The sequence below is a fragment of the Pundamilia nyererei genome, unplaced genomic scaffold (genome assembly GCF_000239375.1).
Source record: "Pundamilia nyererei isolate P.nyererei 1_Seehausen unplaced genomic scaffold, PunNye1.0 scaffold00006, whole genome shotgun sequence".
NCBI lineage: Eukaryota > Metazoa > Chordata > Actinopteri > Cichliformes > Cichlidae > Pundamilia > Pundamilia nyererei.
In genome coordinates this window covers 5,242,848-5,262,143 of record NW_005187407.1, presented here as the reverse complement: position 1 = coordinate 5,262,143, position 19,296 = coordinate 5,242,848, and the positions used below count along the sequence as shown (strand labels likewise).

The 19,296-nt window shown below is 42.8% G+C and overlaps 3 protein-coding genes across 5 annotated transcripts in view; 1 reads left to right on the top strand and 2 right to left on the bottom strand.

Moving 5' to 3' along the window:
• The window catches only part of fancg (FA complementation group G), a 9,189-nt gene extending 6,195 nt beyond the window's left edge, over window positions 1–2,994 (bottom strand). For 2 of the 3 annotated variants that reach the window (XM_005722253.1, XM_005722255.1), the window contains exons 1-5: window positions 2,809–2,994; window positions 2,161–2,260; window positions 1,139–1,264; window positions 840–1,012; window positions 274–427 (exon numbers count right to left, since the gene is read on the bottom strand). In XM_005722253.1, the coding sequence (XP_005722310.1) occupies window positions 274–427; window positions 840–1,012; window positions 1,139–1,264; window positions 2,161–2,260; window positions 2,809–2,877 (622 nt within the window). In that variant the 5' untranslated portion in view covers window positions 2,878–2,994. The remainder of the gene's footprint in view (window positions 1–273; window positions 428–839; window positions 1,013–1,138; window positions 1,265–2,160; window positions 2,261–2,808) is intronic. The other variant, XM_005722254.1, reaches the window with a different exon arrangement.
• A 2,385-nt stretch (window positions 2,995–5,379) lies between these two features.
• On the top strand, window positions 5,380–9,975 carry LOC102200433 (neurofilament heavy). The gene is made up of 5 exons (XM_005722407.2): window positions 5,380–6,261; window positions 7,471–7,670; window positions 7,788–7,912; window positions 8,008–8,273; window positions 8,475–9,975. Exons 1-5 carry the CDS (start codon window positions 5,511–5,513, stop codon window positions 9,311–9,313), a joined length of 2,181 nt encoding a protein of 726 aa, XP_005722464.2. The 5' UTR covers window positions 5,380–5,510; the 3' UTR covers window positions 9,314–9,975.
• A 2,012-nt stretch (window positions 9,976–11,987) lies between these two features.
• The window catches only part of thoc5 (THO complex 5), an 8,959-nt gene continuing 1,650 nt past the window's right edge, over window positions 11,988–19,296 (bottom strand). Inside the window, exons 3-20 of the mRNA XM_005722252.1 lie at window positions 18,058–18,201; window positions 17,783–17,896; window positions 17,349–17,446; window positions 17,041–17,187; window positions 15,760–15,874; window positions 15,496–15,628; window positions 15,324–15,401; window positions 15,184–15,227; window positions 14,631–14,730; window positions 13,731–13,839; window positions 13,542–13,643; window positions 13,367–13,463; window positions 13,174–13,285; window positions 12,989–13,092; window positions 12,806–12,893; window positions 12,591–12,706; window positions 12,314–12,504; window positions 11,988–12,225 (exon numbers count right to left, since the gene is read on the bottom strand). Of these exons, the coding sequence (XP_005722309.1) occupies window positions 12,162–12,225; window positions 12,314–12,504; window positions 12,591–12,706; window positions 12,806–12,893; window positions 12,989–13,092; window positions 13,174–13,285; window positions 13,367–13,463; window positions 13,542–13,643; window positions 13,731–13,839; window positions 14,631–14,730; window positions 15,184–15,227; window positions 15,324–15,401; window positions 15,496–15,628; window positions 15,760–15,874; window positions 17,041–17,187; window positions 17,349–17,446; window positions 17,783–17,896; window positions 18,058–18,201 (1,956 nt within the window). The 3' untranslated portion in view covers window positions 11,988–12,161. The remainder of the gene's footprint in view (window positions 12,226–12,313; window positions 12,505–12,590; window positions 12,707–12,805; window positions 12,894–12,988; window positions 13,093–13,173; window positions 13,286–13,366; window positions 13,464–13,541; window positions 13,644–13,730; window positions 13,840–14,630; window positions 14,731–15,183; window positions 15,228–15,323; window positions 15,402–15,495; window positions 15,629–15,759; window positions 15,875–17,040; window positions 17,188–17,348; window positions 17,447–17,782; window positions 17,897–18,057; window positions 18,202–19,296) is intronic.

Below are 19,296 nucleotides of genomic sequence, written 5' to 3'. Positions count from 1 at the left end.
GTTACTTGAAAAAAGTAATCGGATTACAGTAACGCGTTACTGCCCGTCTCTGTTAGCAACACACAAACCTTTAAACATGTCACAAATACTGATTTTGGAAGCATGTAATAATAGTTTGCTGACAAGGGATCACCGAGGTGAAATGTTAATTTGCAAAGCAGAGAGGCGAAATCTACACTATGACTTATGCCTTATTAATTATGGTAGCATGAGCAGAAACAACTATAACTGAGCCTCAAAAATACATTGCTAAAAAGCATGAATGTAGCCAACCTTGAGCAATGGAAGTGCAGATCTGTAATAATTCGGTAAGCCTTTTCGGTTCCATCACCAACAGAGGACTCTTTGACAACCTTCCTTTTGCCTCGCTTGGACTGCCATCCCCAACTCCATCACATACTATCTCACAAAGAGAAGACATCTGCTCCTGCATGACATGAAAAAATACAATAACTGAATCATTTTAAACAAGAACAAAAACAAATCCAAGATCAAACTTCCATCTCCACTCGACAGATGGGGACTGCACACAGGTCTTTAAATGCTTATACACTGTGGAGTATCATCAATGTAGTTTGTATTACATGCAGTGACAGAAAACACTGGGATAGCATGAATCCAACAAATAACTGTGGGAAAATAGTTTCTACCAACTCTGTGTCAGGTGACTTAATTTCTACAAGGTAACAAAGAACAAGTCAAAATCAGCACAGGGATTTTTCCCATATAAAGCAGTTAAACAGGCATCTCATGTGGCTAATCCATGCATAGATCCTATAGTTTGTTTAAAACTAAAAAGAAAGTAGAAAGGCGTGGACATAACCTAAAAATCATCTTACCTGTAATTCCCCTATATTTTCTAGCTGGCATTTGGCCAGCCATAGTGCCCACTGCAGACAGAGGAGGTACAAAACATGAGGATGCAAAGCTGTGTTTCCCGCTGATTTAAGCCCTGCTCTCCACAGCACAAGCGGATCAGAAGTATCAGCGTTATTTCCTGTCACCTGTAACACTGTAAAGAAGAATGGCAGGCTGTAAAATTCACACTTGAGAATCTCTGAACTTACAAAAACTTGGATTTGTGGCATTAGTTCCTGAATCGTATCATATATGGCCATTTTTTCACATAGAGGCCTACCTCGCTCAGTGGCTTCTTTGAGGAGCAGCTCAGCTTCTGAAAATTGAGACTGAGCAGTAAAGCATACACATGTATTATACACCACTGCCAACTCCAGCTGCGAGTGATCTACATGAGGAGGAATACCTGCAGAAGAGAGACGCGTAGAAAGAAGCTGCATTGAGGTAAATTATACGGTGTCATGACTTCCTTTTTTAAATATATATTTGTCACACTTGCATGTTTCAGATCATTAAACTAATTTCAATATTAGACAAAGATAAACTGAGTAAATCAGAATTTTTTTTTATTAAACCTTCAAAAAGTTCAACCTTTCATTTCATCAGCCTACAAAATATTCTCCTGTCTTGGGGATCGAGAAGTCTTTGTGTTTGAGCAGTGGTTTTCTCCTTGAACTCTCCTATGGATGCCATTGTTGCCCAGTCTCTTTCTTATTATTGAATCATCAACTCTGACCTTAACTGACGTATGAAGTCTTCAGTTCTTTAATGTTGTTTCGGGGTATTTTCTGACCTCCTGGATGAGTCGTCGCTGCACTCTTGGAGTAATTTTGGCCTCCTGGTCACTCCTGAGAAGTTTCCCCACTGTTCCAAGTTTTTCTCCATTTGTGTATGATGGCTCTTACTGTGGTTCACTGGAATCCTAAAGCCGTAGGAAATTTCTTTGTAGCCCTTTCCGGACTGAAGGATGTCAGTGAATTTGTTTCTCGGGTGGTTCTTTGGGTCGTGGCATGATGTGTTGCTTTTTGAGAACTTTTCACTTTGTCAGACTGTTTTAATTTAAGAGATTTCTTGATTCAGCTGGTCTGGCAGTAATCAGACCTGGGTGTGGCTAGTGAACCTATTCTCAGCTTTCTGAGGTGGGTAGGTTTGGATAGCTTTTTTTAATGAATAGCTCTTAATAAATGAACTAATCATTTACATTTAAAAAATGCTTTTTGTATTTACTCAAATTATCTGTGTCTAATATTAACATTTGTGATGATTTGAAAAATAAAATGTGACAAATATATCACATAGTACCTTGGATTTTCCTCAAAAGTTTGTGAAATTCAGAGGAACACCACCTCAGGCTGGACTGCCTGTGGTCTTGGCTCACAGCACCTCCACCTGCCTCCTGCTGCTGAAACAATCAAGTGAAAGCAAAATGACACCATGATCAGGATGTACCACAGTGTTGGATAAATTTATGTCAGATACCTTCATGAGAGTATTTTTGAGAGCACTTCACATTACAAACTACCATCATGAGGGATACCCCCTACTCCTTTCTTATGTTTGGTATAAGTGGCTTTGTGTAACTTAACGCTGTTCTACATCTCCAATAATAATCCAAAACAATATCATAAAGAAGACTTCATGACTTGTTCTCCAGGTAGAGTATTTTACATAATTGTATAACACCTTAATACATACGCAAACCTCTTCTATTTCTGTATTATGTTACGGTAGGGAGGCTAATATACAATCATTGAAGAAAAAGACAGCACAGAAGGACTTTCAGTCTGTCAGGAGAAAAACTGGCTCTGTTTTACATTTTAGCACATGAATTAAACTATGAGATTTTTAGTCATCTAATCTATTCGCAGTTACAGTTTTATTTGATGTTAGTATTGCTAATTAATCGCAGAGCTGTGATTAAATGTAGACCTGCTAGCCGGCCTTACCCACCTTACACTTATTTACCAACTCGTTGTTCTCCTGACTCCACTTCTCGAGTAAAGAGGGCGGCTGATACATTTTAACCACACATCACATCGGTGTTTGGTGAAAAAGCTGGAGTGGTTTCGTTTGAACTTTCCCTCGTTTGTGAAAGAGACGCGAGCAACACAGGAAATAAAATGTTACAGGCTGAGTGGCAGCGGGGCTCTGCTGCCCCCTGTGGACACATGTGGGGATGACACCGGCATTCTGCTGACTGACCAGCAGGTGGTGCTGTAACGGAGTCAAGTTTAGATGCTTTCTAGAAAGTTCAATCTCTGGGTCTGGCAGAGCCATGATCAAGCTGTGAGCTACTTCTCTATGGTCAGTAAATTTCCACAGTTACAAAGCTATTTTTTATTATCTGCATGACTGCTGTGTAGTTCTGAAAAAAAAAGCATCAGCCTCAGTTACATGCATAAACATGCATGCACACATACTCAAACACACAGAAGTCTAATGTAAGGAAACACTATCTAAAACCTTAATTGAATTACAGTTGATTCATCCGTTAGACTTCGGACTACCATTTTTCTGGATGTCATTCCCAAGGTGACTCCCTGTTTTGTCCCCCAGTTCCAGTCACACCCTGTCATCCCTCCTTCAGTGCATCCACTTGTTCCCTGACTACTGTGTTCTTCGTTGTCTGTCTTCCAACACATCCTTGCAGCTCTTCTGTTCTCTGATAGTCTCAAATCACTGAAATGTCTAAATATACCCCTCTGAAACAAGGGAAACTCCACAGCCTAAACTCAGTGCACCTGCAAATGCAAGATATCATTCCTCTGGGACACGTTTCACTTTTTTCTGACGTTTTCCTCTGCATCGATTCTGCTATTTTCCATCTCTGTATCTGTCTCACTCTGCTGCTGTCTGTCCATCCATCGCTTCAAGGACAAGGCCGCTACATGGCAACATCCTTTGTGCTCTTCTATCAAAAGCCTTTGCAGTGGCAGTCATCAAGCTTTCAGCTATTTTGAAAAATGTGACTGATTAATTCACCTATGACAGCACAGGAGAGAGGATTATGTTAATTCTGAGAAGCAAAAGCAGGAGACAGACTGCAGGTGACCTGTTATTTGGAGGTCATATTCCAAGCAATATATCTTAGTTTGGCTGTTACAAGATTTTTGGTTTCAAGTAACAGATACTCGTGCTTTCAGGCCAGACTGTTTTGAGTTACTGCAATAACTGCTGATAAACCTCAGATCTGGCCTGCTGCTTATATTTCATGTGCACTTACATTTTGACATGCGCTACAGAAAGTGCCTTTCACAGCAGAATCCTGTCATCTCTGTTGCATTATCCTCATCTATAAAACATGCAGCCAGTGGATGGAGGGGCTGTGACGCATGTAATTCCTATGCTGGAGAACCCCCACCCCCACCACCCCACCCCAAACGTGTGAGACGTGATGCAAAGCACACAGAGACTTTTGCGTGTTTCATTACAAATGTAGCACATCTGCTATAGAGCACTTAAGTGTCACACATCTATGGGTGTCACTGAGCTGATGACATTAATGTTACAATAACAAAGAATGGCTGAAAACGAGAAATCGCTGCTGTCTGCTAAATGGTGGATTCTTCCAAATATTTGCTCATATTAAAGGCGAGGCCTACAGTTTCCCTTTAAGGTAGAATAAACTCACTCACCCTGAGTGATCAATAGGTGCTGTATGTGCTCTTCAGAACTGCTCCTCTTCTCAGAGCAGACATCTCTTTAGATCAGCAGAGACAGCTGTTTGGGGTTTCTGTGAATGCTGTATCAGTGTAACTCATGCTGCTGTTTTTGGTTTCTGTGTCATTTGTGTGCATCACACACTCAACCTGCAATCAGATTCTGCACATGTTAAAATTGCTCTCTCAAAAAGAAGCAGAAACTAAGTGATGGGAAGCTGCTTTCTGAAAAGGGGAAAGAAGGAAATACTCTTTGTGTGTGTGCCTGTACTAAAAGAAGGAGTCTGTCAATGGCCCAGCAGTTGAGTTGAGTCCCAGGGGGTATGGCTGTGGATCTGCAAACTCACACTGCAGCAGTGAAGCTACAGAGAGCATCAGCAGAACACAGTGGACACCCACACAATCAGTCACAGATGGAAATGAGCAAATTTGCTAAAATCATTTACAGTTTGTTACATTTTAAAGTGGTATTTATTATTAAGATGAGTTGTCCCTATTAAAGAAACATATTAGAAAGAAGGTCCACCAGGACTTTAGCCACATGTATGCCCACAGTATTCCCATGTGTTTTTAAATATATATATTTTTAAAACTGCGTAAAGAAACCCAGAAGCAGGCATTTGTGAATATGATTAAAATTATTTATATTACAATCTTGTTTTGAAACATCGCCTAGATATTTCCAGGTGCAGTTTTGGATGCTTAAAAAACATATCGCATGTTATAGTCCCAATATTTAGGATTGTTCCGTCAGTAAAGTATCCCCTCATCAACACCTCTAATACCTTCAAAATACATACTTATCATCAGGATCCTACACTAACGGGAGCGAGTATCGTCTTGCCATTCCTGCGCAGCCGGTAGTTTTCTGAGGAAAAGGTATCTCTTTAAAAACGAGCGTGTCTTGGTGCTGACTACTGTCTTTTCCCTCCCTCCTATAAAAGCTGATCGCTCTCCCTCCTACTGCAGTCAGTTCTCACCGGCCCAGCCAACATGAGTTTCACGGTAGAGCATCACTTCATGGGCCCGAGCTCGTACCGCAAGGCTCGGCCCGCCTCCGTGTCCTCCAGCGGCTTTCACTCCCAGCGCCGTCGCCTCACCTACAGCCAGCCATCCTCAATCGACAGCTTGGAGACCTTTAACGGCGACATGACTCGGAAGAGCGAGAAAGAGATCCTGCAAGCTCTGAACGACCGGTTTGCCGGCTACATCGACAAGGTGCGCAACCTGGAGATGCACAACCGCAACCTGGAGGCGGAAGCGGCGGCGCTGCGGCAGAACCAAGCCGGGCGCGCCTCGGTCGGGGAGCACTACGAGAGGGAACTGGGTGACCTCAGGGGTCTCCTGCAGCAGCTGACCGGAGAGAAGGCCCGCGCGGCTGTGGAGCACGAGCACTTGGAAGAGGACATCCAGCACCTGCGGGTCAGGCTGGAGGATGAAGCGCGGAACCGGGAAGAGTTGGAGGCTGCCGCTCGCGCTATGAAAAAGTATGTCGAGGAGTGCCGGCTGGTACGCCTGGAGCTAGACAAGAAGCTCCGTGCGCTGGACGAGGAGGCCGCTTTTCTTAAGAAGAACCACGAGGAAGAAGTGGCGGAGCTCTTGGAGCAGATTCAGAGCGCGCAGGTGAGCTTCGACATGCGGGACACCCTGAAGGCGGACGTCACCACCGCACTGCGCGAGATCCGCTCGCAGCTGGACAGTCACGCATCCAAGACCTCAGTGCACGCCGAGGAGTGGTTCAAAGGTGAGTCCGATCAAAAAAGAGGAGGAAAGTTTATTGAAACGATCAAAAGTCTCCGTGCGTAAAGTCACGTTTGTCCGCTGTCCGTGGTGCTGAAGCGTGCCTCATGGCTCCACATCGGGATTTATTTGAGGCGTCTCCGACTGTTACGTTGGAATGTTGGTTGATAACATTTATTAATCTATCACATCGAAAACTTTAGAGGTTAAATTACAAGTGACGAATTACGCGAAAGAAGCAAGGTAACCAGTTTGGAAATGCGCAAATAAATACATAAAATAATAATAATCACTTAAATAATATCAATAATTTGCCTTTTATCTTAGTTGGTGCCCTTTTCTATGACTGCGCAGTTGCGGCATAGTGACCTTTTAAAAGAATATTTAAAAAAAATTAAAGGCCAGCCCTGCAGAGGTGAGGTGGCACACAGCGAAGAGACTACGATTAATTTGCACTCTTGCCGACTAGCAGTGGGTGTTCACTGCCTGTTTCTCTTTTTGCTGTGCTGATGGATCTGACCCTGGACTTCCACGAGTAGAAAAGTACCTTTCAAGGTCGCGGCGGGCTGATAATGTTTCATCAGTCGGTCGTGCTTTTTACAGCCATCTTCTCCTGGCTGATGTGATTAATAAAAGCACCTGGACGTAGATCTGATGCATAGAATTACTAGCAAAGCAATAAGTGAGACATGATCTTACAGCCACTGTGAGCAGCACTTAGACACAGCCCTTCTGACTTTTATGGTGCTACATAAACACACTGCTGACAACTTTGAAGGCCCAGAAGGGTTTCCTGCGCATTGTAGTTTTGGGTATGTCAAAGGACATATTGGTCTATACCCAATCCCTCTCAGTAGGTGTACATTTTGACCTGGTACAGCTAGTAAAAGGTACAAACAAATTGACCTTCTTTGAGTCCAGCTGACTGCAGCAGTGGTTTATTCATGCTTGGATGCAGGAGGGAGCTGAGTCAGACTATTGACTGGCAGCTGGACAGTGTCAAGGTTACAGAGGATCTTTGTAGTAACTGTCTGTTCTCTAAAGCAGGAATGGTTAAATATTTTCAGTTAAAAAAAAGGCCTACGTCTTTAGACTCAAAATGTTCCCCTTTCTTTTAAAAGTATGCATATATGTCATGTTTCAGGCGATTATCTTAATTAAAAGTGATTTCTAAACATGTCATGTACTTTTTAAAATTCGTTTTTTTCCACAGTGCGCATGGAGCATCTGTCCGAGGCTGCTCGGTCTAACCAGGATGCAATCCGTGGAACCCAGGAAGAGATTGCAGAATACCGCCGCCAGCTCCAGAGCCGCACCATTGAGCTGGAGACTCTTCGAGGAACCAAGGAGTCACTGGAGAGGCAGCGTATAGAGAGTGAAGACAGACACCAAGACGACCTCAACTCACTACAGGCAAGGCATCAGCACAGACATGCAGAAAAAGCAGAAATGCACCAATACTGCAAATCTCTTTTCAGACACTTGATGAATGATATGTGACCAGAGAGGATGTTTACGTTTGTTTTGCAGGAAACCATCAATCAGCTCGACAACGAGTTAAAAACTACAAAATGGGAGATGGCTAGCCAGCTAAAAGATTACCAGGAGCTTCTGAATGTGAAGATGGCTCTGGATATCGAAATTGCTGCTTACAGGTTAGTTGGGATCTAAAAAATGTAACTTTAAATTGGTTTCTTTATGCTAAAAGTGATTAACACTTTCATTCTCTGTGTTCTTGTCTTCCAAACAGGAAACTACTGGAGGGAGAGGAGAATCGCTTTGTGTCAGGTGGAGGCCCATACTCCTACCTGGAAAGCAGAATCTCTGCTCACTTGAAAGTAAAAGGAGAAGAGATCTCTGATACAGTCATTGTAGAGGAACAGACAGATGAAACACAGGTGACGGAGGTGACAGAGGAAGCAGATGAAGATGAGGAGGAAAAGAAAGAAGAAGATGAAGAAGAAGCAGAGGAAGGAGAGGGTGAAGAAACCAAAGAAGAAGAGGGTGAAGAAGAAGGTGAGGAAAAAGGAGATGAGAAGCAGGAAGGAGAGGGAGAGGAAGAAAAAGAGGAGGAAAAGGAAGAAGAGGGAGAGGAAGAGGAGAAAGGAGAGGAAGAAAAGGCAGGTGAAGAAGAAGAAAAGTCCAAATCTCCAGAAAAAGCTGCTTCCCCTCCTTCAAAATCTCCTCAATCTAAATCTCCTACTGTCAAATCACCAGAATCTAAATCGCCACAAAAATCACCAGAAGCCAAATCACCAGCAGCCAAATCCCCAATGCCCAAATCACCTGCCAAGTCCCCTGCAGCCAAGTCTCCTGCAGGAGATGAGTCAAAGTCACCCGTGTCCAAATCCCCACCCAGCAAGTCTCCTGAGTCCAAATCTCCTCCTCCCAAGAGCCCTGAACCAAAGTCTCCAGAGAAGGAGAAGGCCAAACCATTTTCTGCCAAAGACACCCCTAAAAAGGAGGAAAAAGAGGAGAAAAAAGAGAAGCCTCAGCCTGTCAAAGAGGAAAAGAAGGAGAAAGAGCAGCCTGTGAAGGAGGAGAAGAAGCAGGAACCCAAAGAGAAAGAACCAGAGAAGGTGGACAAACCTGAAACAAAGAAAGAAAGCAAAGAAGAGGAAACACCAAAAAAGGAAGAGGCTTCAAAACCTGTAACTCCCAGCAAGCCTGCTGAGGACAAGCCAGCCCCCAAGTCTGAGGCTAAAGAGAGTACTCCCCCTGCCAAGGAGGAGGAGAAGCCCTCTGCTCCTAAATCAGAGAAGGCCGAACCTGAGGCAAAGCCAGCTGCTAAAGCAGAGCCTGAGAAAACAGAGAGCAAGAAGGAGGAGAAGAAGCCAGAGGAGAAGAAACCAGAGGAGAAAAAAACAGAGGAGAAGAAGCCAGAAGAGAAGCCTAAAGCAGAGCCTGAGAAAAAAGATAGCAAGAAAGAGGAGAAGAAGCCAGAGGAGAAAAAGGAGGCTAGTAAAGAGGTGAAGGAAGGAGCAAAGACGGAGAAGGCTGAGAAATCTTCTGGCACTGAGTCAAAGGAAAGCAAGGAGGAGAAACCCAAGAAGTAAGACAAAAATGCTGCGTTTCAGGGCTAGAGGAGGAGATGCCAAAGATCTGTGATGGAGGGAGGTGAGGTGAGGAAAGGGCAAAAAGTGACTGAAGAGAAAGAGAAGCTGGATGTACCCAGCAGTTCAGATGGGCAATAAAATGCCCAAAGCCAAGCAGGTAACAGTATGTAAGCAATAGTGATTTCTGTAGCAAATACCCCCCCGCTCCCTACGTATGGCCATTATATGCCCCTGATGCTTCTGATGTATGACTGTAGTGAATACAGAATGCTCTTAAACTCTTTATCAGAATGTGACAACTGCCCTTAATCAATATCAAGTGCATTTAAACAGGATTCCCGCTGATGGGGGCAGGAGGACCCTGCTGCACCTACGCAAGCCTTCAAGGGTAGAGATGTCAAACCAATGTCTAGCTAAAGATTGTCACAGATATTGAATATGAAAACTTATATTTAGGGAAACACAAATGTTATATTTACGAATGAATAAATAAGGAAGACTTGAATTTTGCTTGTTGTGCACCTTAATGCAGCTTCTCCTTACAGGTGAACTGGAGTGTCTCACTCTTCTAGTCTGCAGTGTTAGGACAATGATGACTGTGCTCTGTATAAACTGCTGAGAATATGCAATATGAAACACAAAAATAAAGAATGAAAAATGAAGCACACAAGGCTTGGCGGCTTTTCTTCATGTATGCAGAAATCTGCAGCTCATTAAAGTGAAGATTAATAAAGTGTCAAGAGAAATTCTACGAGGTGCGATGCCAAAAGGTAAACGCTGCGAGTTATTGCACTGCATTGCGGCTGTGGAGAGGGGGAGCTGTACCCACTCTCCAAAGCTGCTGCACCCTTCCTCATGTCCCACAGACCGCGTTCATGTATAAATCAAGAGCAGTGTCGCCGGCTCGCACAGACTCTCTCTCTCATTTCCAAGGCCTGTCTCATTACAAACAGGAGCAGAGGACGCACATTTATCTTAGGATTGTTAATTAAAAATCACCAGAATGATCAAATTGTCCTACAGGCACAGCCATAAAATTAAACAGAGCAGGCTTTTGCTTTGAAACGTATAAATAAGAAATGCAAATCCTCCTCTGTCACTTGTGGTTTGGTAATATTTTGAAATATTAAGATTTCTTTTGTTTGACAGAAATAAAATGTGTGGTTACTTTTAATAGGATTTCCTAATGAGTGCAGGTGAAAAAGACATTCATTACCATCCTACTGAAAAGCAGGTAACTGTTAGATTTGTGCCATCACCAAAAGCTTCACTTTCTTGGTGAAACACTGACATTGGACACACTTTGGCTGACATTGTGAGGCTCTCTCTCCTGGCACGACTGCACCCCCCCTGTAATCCAATTTCACTGCATCTAATAGATGGCTGTGTATTAATGAGATCAGCGACCGTGTCATTAAAAAACCAGAGTCGGAAGACGGAGATTGCTTTGACTGCTGTCACTGCCATCTGTTGTTAAACAGAAATTGACTGTTTTATTGATGATTGTGCACTCTGTAAAGTTTATTTTTTTCCAAAACATTTACATCATTGCTAAATGTGACTGCTCTCGGTGCAAACTGAACAAAAGTGAACCAATATAAGATCCATCAATTTTAACTGCTCGTCCTCTTTGGGGTCGCAGAGCCTATCCCAGCTGTCACAAGGCGGGAGAGGTACATCCTGGATAGATTGCCAGTCTCTCACAGGGCGAACAGAGATACACATTCACACCTATGGCCCATTTAGAATCACAAGTTAACCTAACGTGCATGTCTTTGGCCTGTTGGATGAAACTGGAGTACAGGGGGAACATGCACACTCTACACAGTGGCTGGGTGGTGCGTTCATAACCAGCGAGGTCACAGTGCAAACCAAGCCACCATGACACACTGGAAAACACTTCAGTATTCACATTTCATCATAGACGATCACTCACAACTTCGTACTGGTTAGCGGTGACTCTTAACTCCAAATGGGGATAGGCTGGCTCAACAATATGCTTGTAAGATGCTCCCATGTCTTTGCACAGCCAACAGACACTCATCTGTTGGGCTTCATGTTTGTGCCACTGGTAAGCGTTACAGTATTCTCAATCTATTGAATCATTTTGTACCATTTACCAGTCTCATCTCAACCATTAGCATTTACTGCCCATTTTCCAATAAGTAATGCTTCCTTTCTCTTGCAATTACAGACATTATTTCCATGCATCTGTGCAGCATTGAATTCCTAGATTTGATTACCTGCTGCTGGATCTTTGCTGCAACACACAAGAGCAAAGGAGAGATTCTTCTATAAAGCTAAAGCTAGCTAATCATTAAATGACCGTTTTCCTTGACTTTAGCATCAAGTCAGAAATTGAGGATCAGTATCCTACATGAAAACCTGTTGCTCTTTACTAAAACTATGATGATAAATGAGAAGTCAAAGGCTAACAGCAGACAATAGACCAAATATTTTATTCAATGCGAGAGATCCTCTGTGGAAATGACTCAGCTATATCCAGCACTGAACCACAATGGCATAATAATCAGCAAGCTCAGACGACACCTATAAATAGAGCAGCACTCAGAGAGGTGAGGGTGGAGAGGAAGGAAAGGGGATAAAACAGAAACATTTTGTGTGCACAACAAAGTCTGTACGCAGCGAAGGAAGACAAAAAAAGACAAACTCATTCCAGAAAATAGGATGTTCTTTTATTTTCAAACTGGTATGAAGTGTTTAAAAAGGATACTTGTGTGTCAAAGAGTCACAAAGGTAATCTTGAGGGAGTTAAGAGTGATAACTACAGAAGGAGAATTATATACATACGCGCGCACACACACACACAATTATGTGCACACAAATTTTAGCGATGACTGAAGAAACCTTGAGGATGGTTATACTTGAACGGCTTCAGACGATTAGGACCCCTGAATTGAAAGAGACAAACCGGTGGTCAGAGATAAAATCTTTCACCAAATGTATCAAAAAGTTTCCCACTTCTTTCTCTAACTGTACCTGACAGTGCGTAGGCACATCTTCTCACGGGGGAACTCTCGCGGTCCTTCCACGCTGTCGTCTTGTCCTTCTGTCTCCAAATAAACATCCAGGCAGACGCACAGTCGTGCAAACTGATTGGTCAGGAGCTGGTGCCCAGGACGTGGTCCTTGTAGTTCGTTTTTGAACACGTTAACTTCGCTCTCCATGGCCTTAAAAGTGAAAAAGGGGAGTCAAAAAGTGAAAAATGACTTGTATTTATAAACAATCACATTGAGAGGTTTTGAAATGTTCATACTCGGAGGTTGTCGTCGGTGCGTCCGCTGCGCTCTCCCTTCCAGCTCAGAGAGAGGGAGAAGACAGGAGATATCTCTGGGTATCTGGGACTCAGCACCACTGCAGCATTAAGACGAGCTGAAAGGGACACAGATGAGTTTGCGTATAGAATCACATTCAAAGCAAACAAAAAAAACATCAGCAATATTCAGTTATGCTGTCAGCGACAGGATTTACCTGTGCCTCTTTCAACCACTCCCATAAAGTACAGATCAGTCTCCTTTGCCAGCCCAGCTTCAGTCACATGACGTGTATATGGAAATTCCTGCAAAAGAAAGGAAATATCAAAATCAGTCACACTTCTAACTAATGCTTTCTTTACATTTGAGTACAATCGTTTGACAATTTGCTTTCACTTACCAAGTACTCCTGGTAAGTGATTGTGGTCCAACGTGCCAAACGGGAAAGGATCTTGGCAGGAAAAAGGTGCTGACACTCGCTGGAGATGGGGATGATGCTGTGTTCTGATGACGGGAACACAAACAAACTTAACAATCTCTTCATTAGGATGATTCAGTGTGCAAGGTTGTAATCAAATAACATACCTAAAGAGGCAAACTGTCTGTGCAAAGCCAAGCGGGACTGGACTCGTCCCCTCAGCAGCTTCATGGTGTTCTCCATGTGGCTCGCACTCAGTGAACTACCCACGCGCACACCCTAAAAAAAAAAAAAATTAGCAAAAGTTAACATTACACAGTTGTAACACATGCTGTATACTTGAGGTTAGCACACACGCACCTCCGAAGCGTCACTAGGAAAATGAAGTCCTCCGAGATTCTGAACCCACATGTAGGGATGGCCCAGCTCTTCCACATAATCGCCAAAGGAAATGATCCTAAAAATAACTTATAGGTTAATTCAGCCAGCTGTAATCCAGTACACACCACATCAACCATGAACATTACTTCCTTACCCGACTTTATCAAACTGGTAGCGATTAGCTGGATTGGGTGTTTCTCGTCCCTGGTCGCTGGTGTAGAGACAGCTGAGGAGAGTGTCTGACTTCAGGAGGTCCCTGGGGAAAAAAAAAGTCATTGTTAGGTTTTTTTATAAGGCTGTCATGGTCAGAGAGAGAGCCAAATCCTTACGTTTACACACATACCCTGCGCTGATGGCCGTGTTGAGATCGGTGGAGGTGGACACTTTGGTCTTGACAGTGATAATGTTCAGATTCATCAGGTAGTAGAAGTAAAGATGGAGTACACTGCCATCTGTAGACACAAGGAAGACAACACATGGTGTTACACTAATGGATTGCTATCTTAATCTTATATTCTCTCTACTCAATCTTTTCATTAATCCTGCCAGTGATAGCTCCTCTGGGTTTATATTACACTGCAGCGCATTACAGAGCAATAACAGGCCTTGGTCATAGCAGCAGCTAATGGCACCTATGGGATACCCACTACACCGATGGTCATAATTCTCGCTGCACTCCCTGCAGTCACGGTGAACTCAGTGACACATTGTCACTCACTCACACCTACACCGCTCACTTTTTGCTTTTACTGCACTAGACCGAATGCTGCAGCTGGCAGCAGTGAGGATAACTGAGGAAAGGAGGGGCTACAGAAATAAAAGCAGAAGTCAGACAAAGAGCGGTGATGAGAAAAACTGCTTACAAGATGTTGTAGGTGCTGCAGAACTACAAGGCTGCAAGCATCTTTCTCACCTCCATCCCTCCGCCTCCCCCTCACTTCCTCCCTCCACCCCCCCTTAGGTAGAGTTACGCCTGCAATGCAGATCTCCCTATAATCTGTCACTGTATTCCATATATCGCCAGCAGAGGGAACACAAGGGTCAAGTGCTGTCATGTCACAGCCACAGTTGCTTTGTTTCACATGCCATCTGATAGGTGTACAGTTGCACAGCACCATATATATATGGTCACGTTACAAGGGTTGGAGCACAAAGGGGCTGCAAATATTTGGGTTGAAGGATGCTGTGTGAATACAGAGAATGATTTTGCCAACAAGGACATGAAGCACAGAGAAAGAGTTACCTTTACACTTCAAGTCTATGCCTAGGGACAGAGGGTGCCTCTTCAGCATCTCTCGTCTTTTATCATCCAGCTGGCCACCTGCAGTTGGCCTTCTTCTCTTCTGTCAAATGGACAATAAAAAGCAATTGAATAAAAAGACAAAAAAAAAATAAAAAAAAAAAATAAATAAAAGACGTAATTCCAGTGACATAGCATCTCTAAAATCTTAGCCCCCTGCAAGCACATTTAAAAAGAATACCGAAAGGAAGCCTGAAAAGCAAACAGTGCTCCAGATGAGCTCAAACATGGAGATAGAACAAAAGAAATACACACTGTATTTGCAATCAAATACAAACCTAAGATCCGGTTACAGTCACAGAGCCATTCTCGGTAAATATTTCCCAGAACACCCCCACTGCCACTCCGATCAATACCTGCCACTCAATGCATGACAGCTATGGCTTCAGAGACAGTTCATGTGTCCAGAGCAGTGATTTGTATACTAACTAACAATAGACCTCAGTGTCCTGAGTGTGTGTGTTCGTTCATGAGTAAAGCAGTGCCAGATACTCACAGTTTTCTCTTGCTCCTCCTCTGCATCAGAATCACTCTCATCATCTGAATAAAACCAGAATACACAGTTTTAAGTTTGTTGATGAATCCCAAAATGAGTCGTCTGTGTGTTATACATAGATTAAATGTGTGCCTTTGTACCCTGGGAATCTTCTGGAGGTTTGGACAGGGCTTTGGCCTCATCTACATCACCACTAATTGAGACAATCAGGTTCTTGTCTGCAATAAAATCAAAGCGATCCAAACTTCAATCCTTTAAAGAAAAACTAATATTTTGTCTTGGAAAACATCATTGTCTCTCATTCTTACTCACCACACGCCTGGCCATAAGCATTTGCTTGAACAAACAGGACATAGAGAGGTGGAGGCAGATGGCGGGCAATCTCCGTCTGCTTCTGAGTCTGTTCAAAAGGCATAGACAGGAACTCCTGGACTGGGAGGGAGGCCTGTGAGCATACATAGGAGGCATATGTGGTGTAACTGTTGGCACGGCAGTTAAAAATTCACCTCAACAAGTACAAAACACCGCTGAGCTTTTCTTTAGATTACAAACTATGAATTAACACAGCAATGATACCTGCATGATGGCATTAAGACCTGGCTGCAAGCTTCTCAGATGCTCCTTCTTCACCTCAATGCTCTTCTGAATTGTCTCCTTCGACGCTAGTGATTCCTTGTATTTCTCTGCCAACCTGCATCCAACAATAGACTGTTAACTAGGGATGGGTACCGGTATGATGGCACCGGTTCTGACATAAACGGTAGTAACCAGACCGAAAAGCAGTGCACATTTCGGTGCTTTATTTCGGTGCTTTTTTTCCCTGAGATGTCATACACTTCGAATTCTTGCCAATCATTTTACGTTTCCGAGGATAGTAGGCGGGGCCAGGTACGTACGTTCTTTTAGAGCAGAGCTACAGATTAAAAATGTCCAAGGCGAAGCGGTCAAAAGTCTGGCTGTACTTCACAGCAAAATATGCAAACTCAGCAGCCTGCAACTGTGTTAAGCTGATACTGTGATACTGTCAAAGGAGGTAACACCTCAAATCCGATGAAACACCTGGTGACGCATAGCGTTTTTTTTAAAAGCCCAGAAATGCGCCGTATTTGATAGCTTGCTGCGAGACCTCACACCGAGCACATCTACTGCGGGTGGGTTGCCTGTTATGCAACATCCCCCAAAAACACGAAGAGGAGAGTCCTGGCCCCTAGCCCTGCCAGTGCAGCAGAAATGATGACGGATGATGGTGGCAGCAGCCGTTCTTCTCTGCGTGAGTAGCTTAATGTTGTTCGAGTGTAATTTACGTTGAGTAGGCTAACCACGTTATTACATTAATGCATGTAAGGTGAACTAGCAAACATCATCATAGCTACATGCAGCTGTCTTCTTGTTTGATGGCAGATACTCCCTTCACCCTGGCCAAAAAGGCCAAAGAAAAAGAGGGAAACAGCTAAACATGAGAGGTTTTTGGATAAAGTTTGTGTTTTTTCCATTGTTTAAGCACTGCTTCCAGCCAAGAGTGATACCATATATGCCCCATAGCTGCAGAAAAGGCTAACATTGTTATCTTTTTACAAAAAACACCTGAACATGAAAGGTTTTTGGACCAATTTTGTGTTCTCCATTCTTTAAGCACGGTTTGAGCACCGTTTAAGCACCGTTTCAAAAGTACCGGTTTGGCACCGGTATTGGATAAAACCTAAACGATACACATCCCTACTCTTAACAAGTGTTCAGTGTCCCTATTATCCATTAGCAAATTAGTTTTTAAACACAACATGCTGCAAACACTTTGTGCAGGCACAAATCCTTCACTGCGCCTTGTGGTTTGTTTGTTGTTGTTTTTTTTAAAAATACCTCTTCCGTTGTTCAAGCTCCCAGTCCAGTCGCGCCAGTGTGAGTTGGTGGGGGTCATTTTTTGTGAGTTGAGGCCTGGAAATTTCCGGCGGGGCCTCCTGGTAAAACTCTTCTTCACTCACCAAGTCAATTTCTTCATGCTTAGACCTGGAATATGGAAACGAGTACTCATTACTACTGTGACACGTTTCTGAAAATCTAAGTATAAACTAAAAACAAGGGAACTAATAAGCAACTAACGCTATTCTAATTATTCTCTGTAAGTTCAATGAGCAATTTTAAATGAAATCTTTTTTTTTTTTACTAACTTGAACTCCAGACACTTGCTGATCTCCTTCTGAAGATGCATGACTTCATACAGCAGATTTTGCAGCTGAAGGTGCAGCACATCGACTTTCTGTTTTGCCTGAGGAGAGACAGAGAGATTGTTAAAGTTGACTCGCAAACTCTACGGTAAGTAAATATTTTTAGATGCATAATACAATACTGAAGTTTAATTGAAAATGTCTTAAGACTAACAAACTAAATCCAAAGGCATAAAAACCCCGATCGCTGACAGAGGCAGCTGCTACTGTTAGGTGCTACAAAGAAACCAAAGTGCTCAGTGGTCAGTTCTGGTTTCGAGGTCAGCACAAAGGAGGCTTGAGGCAGCACTTTTTTAGTAAGCGAATGAAAGAGTGATAGTAACCTAAGCTGTTACTTGGTTTTACTTGAGAGTGCTTGAGACTTGCGTGGGAGTTACCTCGTGTGTCTGGTCTCTGCCTTTCTTTAGACGCATATGAGCAAGTCGATTGAGCTTTTTCAGATTCATGAAGTGGATGCAGCTCTGCATACGTTTCTTCTCAACCTCTGCACACTGAGGAGACATACAACCAGTCGCCCTTCATTATTATTGAGAAAAGACACAATAAATGCTATGGTGCTTTAGATATACTTATACTACAAACTCTATGTGTAAGGTGTCTGTTGTACATGAATCGTTTGCCATTAAATCAGCATATAATGACACATTCTTACCCCGTCCTTAGCTCCGTTGGCCTTAAGCTCTTGGATCTCACTCATGAGATTAGCCAGACTCTCACATGTTTCTTTGTATTGGAGGTAGTCCTGCTGAGGGTCCCTGCCATCAAGCTCCACCTCCTCATGATACACACGCACATCCTGGCCAAAAAAAGTATATAAATTAGTAAGTAAATATATGACATAAATGTATATTAAGTACAAGGTTCACACGGGGGTGGGGGCTGATAACACTAATCAGAAGAGGATGGATGTATAACTATAAGATATTAGTCATGGTTAAACTTGATATCATTTATTTAACTGCTCTGAGAGGTCTAAGTGTGACTAAGTTAAATATGACTTAAAGGTGATATATTTTGCATTTCATACTTTGGTCTATAATATGCTGTGAGATGAGATGAGCTGCAGTATAAAGGATGGATATAAAACACCTTTTTAAAACTGCTAATCATTCAAAGGTATTTCAGTATAGATCCAGAACAAAGACAACATTATAAATTGCTGAAAGCTGTTGAGTGAACTCTAAATTTCTAAGGATAAAATGTAGGCTCCACATTATAAAACACACAGGCAGAATATACCCCTTCAGCTGGAACTGACCTCCTGGATCATTTTAACTGCAGTTTAAAAACTCTCTGTTTCCATTAAGGTTGAGGCAAAAACACATCATGGAGCACAACCAGTCTACAAAGGCATGTGAGGAGGAGATGCTAGCAGCTGGTGAGGTGCGGCCCAAAGATAAACGAGTGACTCAAACAAACAATGCTACCTACACTTGTTAGTTGTGTTCTGTTTAACAGGAAGAGCAAACTGTGGAAGAAAATTACTAATTCGGGTACATGCTGGTAAAAGGAGCTTTTAGCAAGTGATTAAAAAGTTTGAACACCCCATGTAGAAAATATTTTTCAATTTCACTTTTATTATGCAACAACACTGTGCAGCTCCTGAAGAGTTACAAGGTTAAGATACTTTTGTTACTGTTAGACTAAAGTGTGAAGCAGGTATGTTATACTTTTACTTAAAATTTCTAGGGAAACACAGGGGTGTCAAACTCATTTTACATGGTGGGCCACAAAAAGCCCACTTTGATCTTATGTGGGCCGAATCAGTGAAACTCCCCATTGTATCAGTATAAAGAAGTTTAAGATTACAGTAGCTCTTCACCCAGATGCTCCAGTTTTGTGTTGTTAACAAGTTAAGAATTATAAATGGCTTGAAGTGTACAATCAGGCC

What these genes read in the sequence shown, in the direction of transcription:
- LOC102200433 (XM_005722407.2), top strand. Translation starts at nt 5,511, where the DNA reads ATGAGTTTCACGGTAGAGCATCACTTCATGGGCCCGAGCTCGTACCGC. An exon ending in CGCCGAGGAGTGGTTCAAAG is followed by an intron (nt 6,262 to 7,470) that starts GTGAGTCCGATC and finishes TTTTTTCCACAG; the next exon opens with TGCGCATGGAGCATCTGTCC. An exon ending in AGAAGAGGGTGAAGAAGAAG is followed by an intron (nt 8,274 to 8,474) that starts GTGAGGAAAAAG and finishes TCAAATCACCAG; the next exon opens with AATCTAAATCGCCACAAAAA.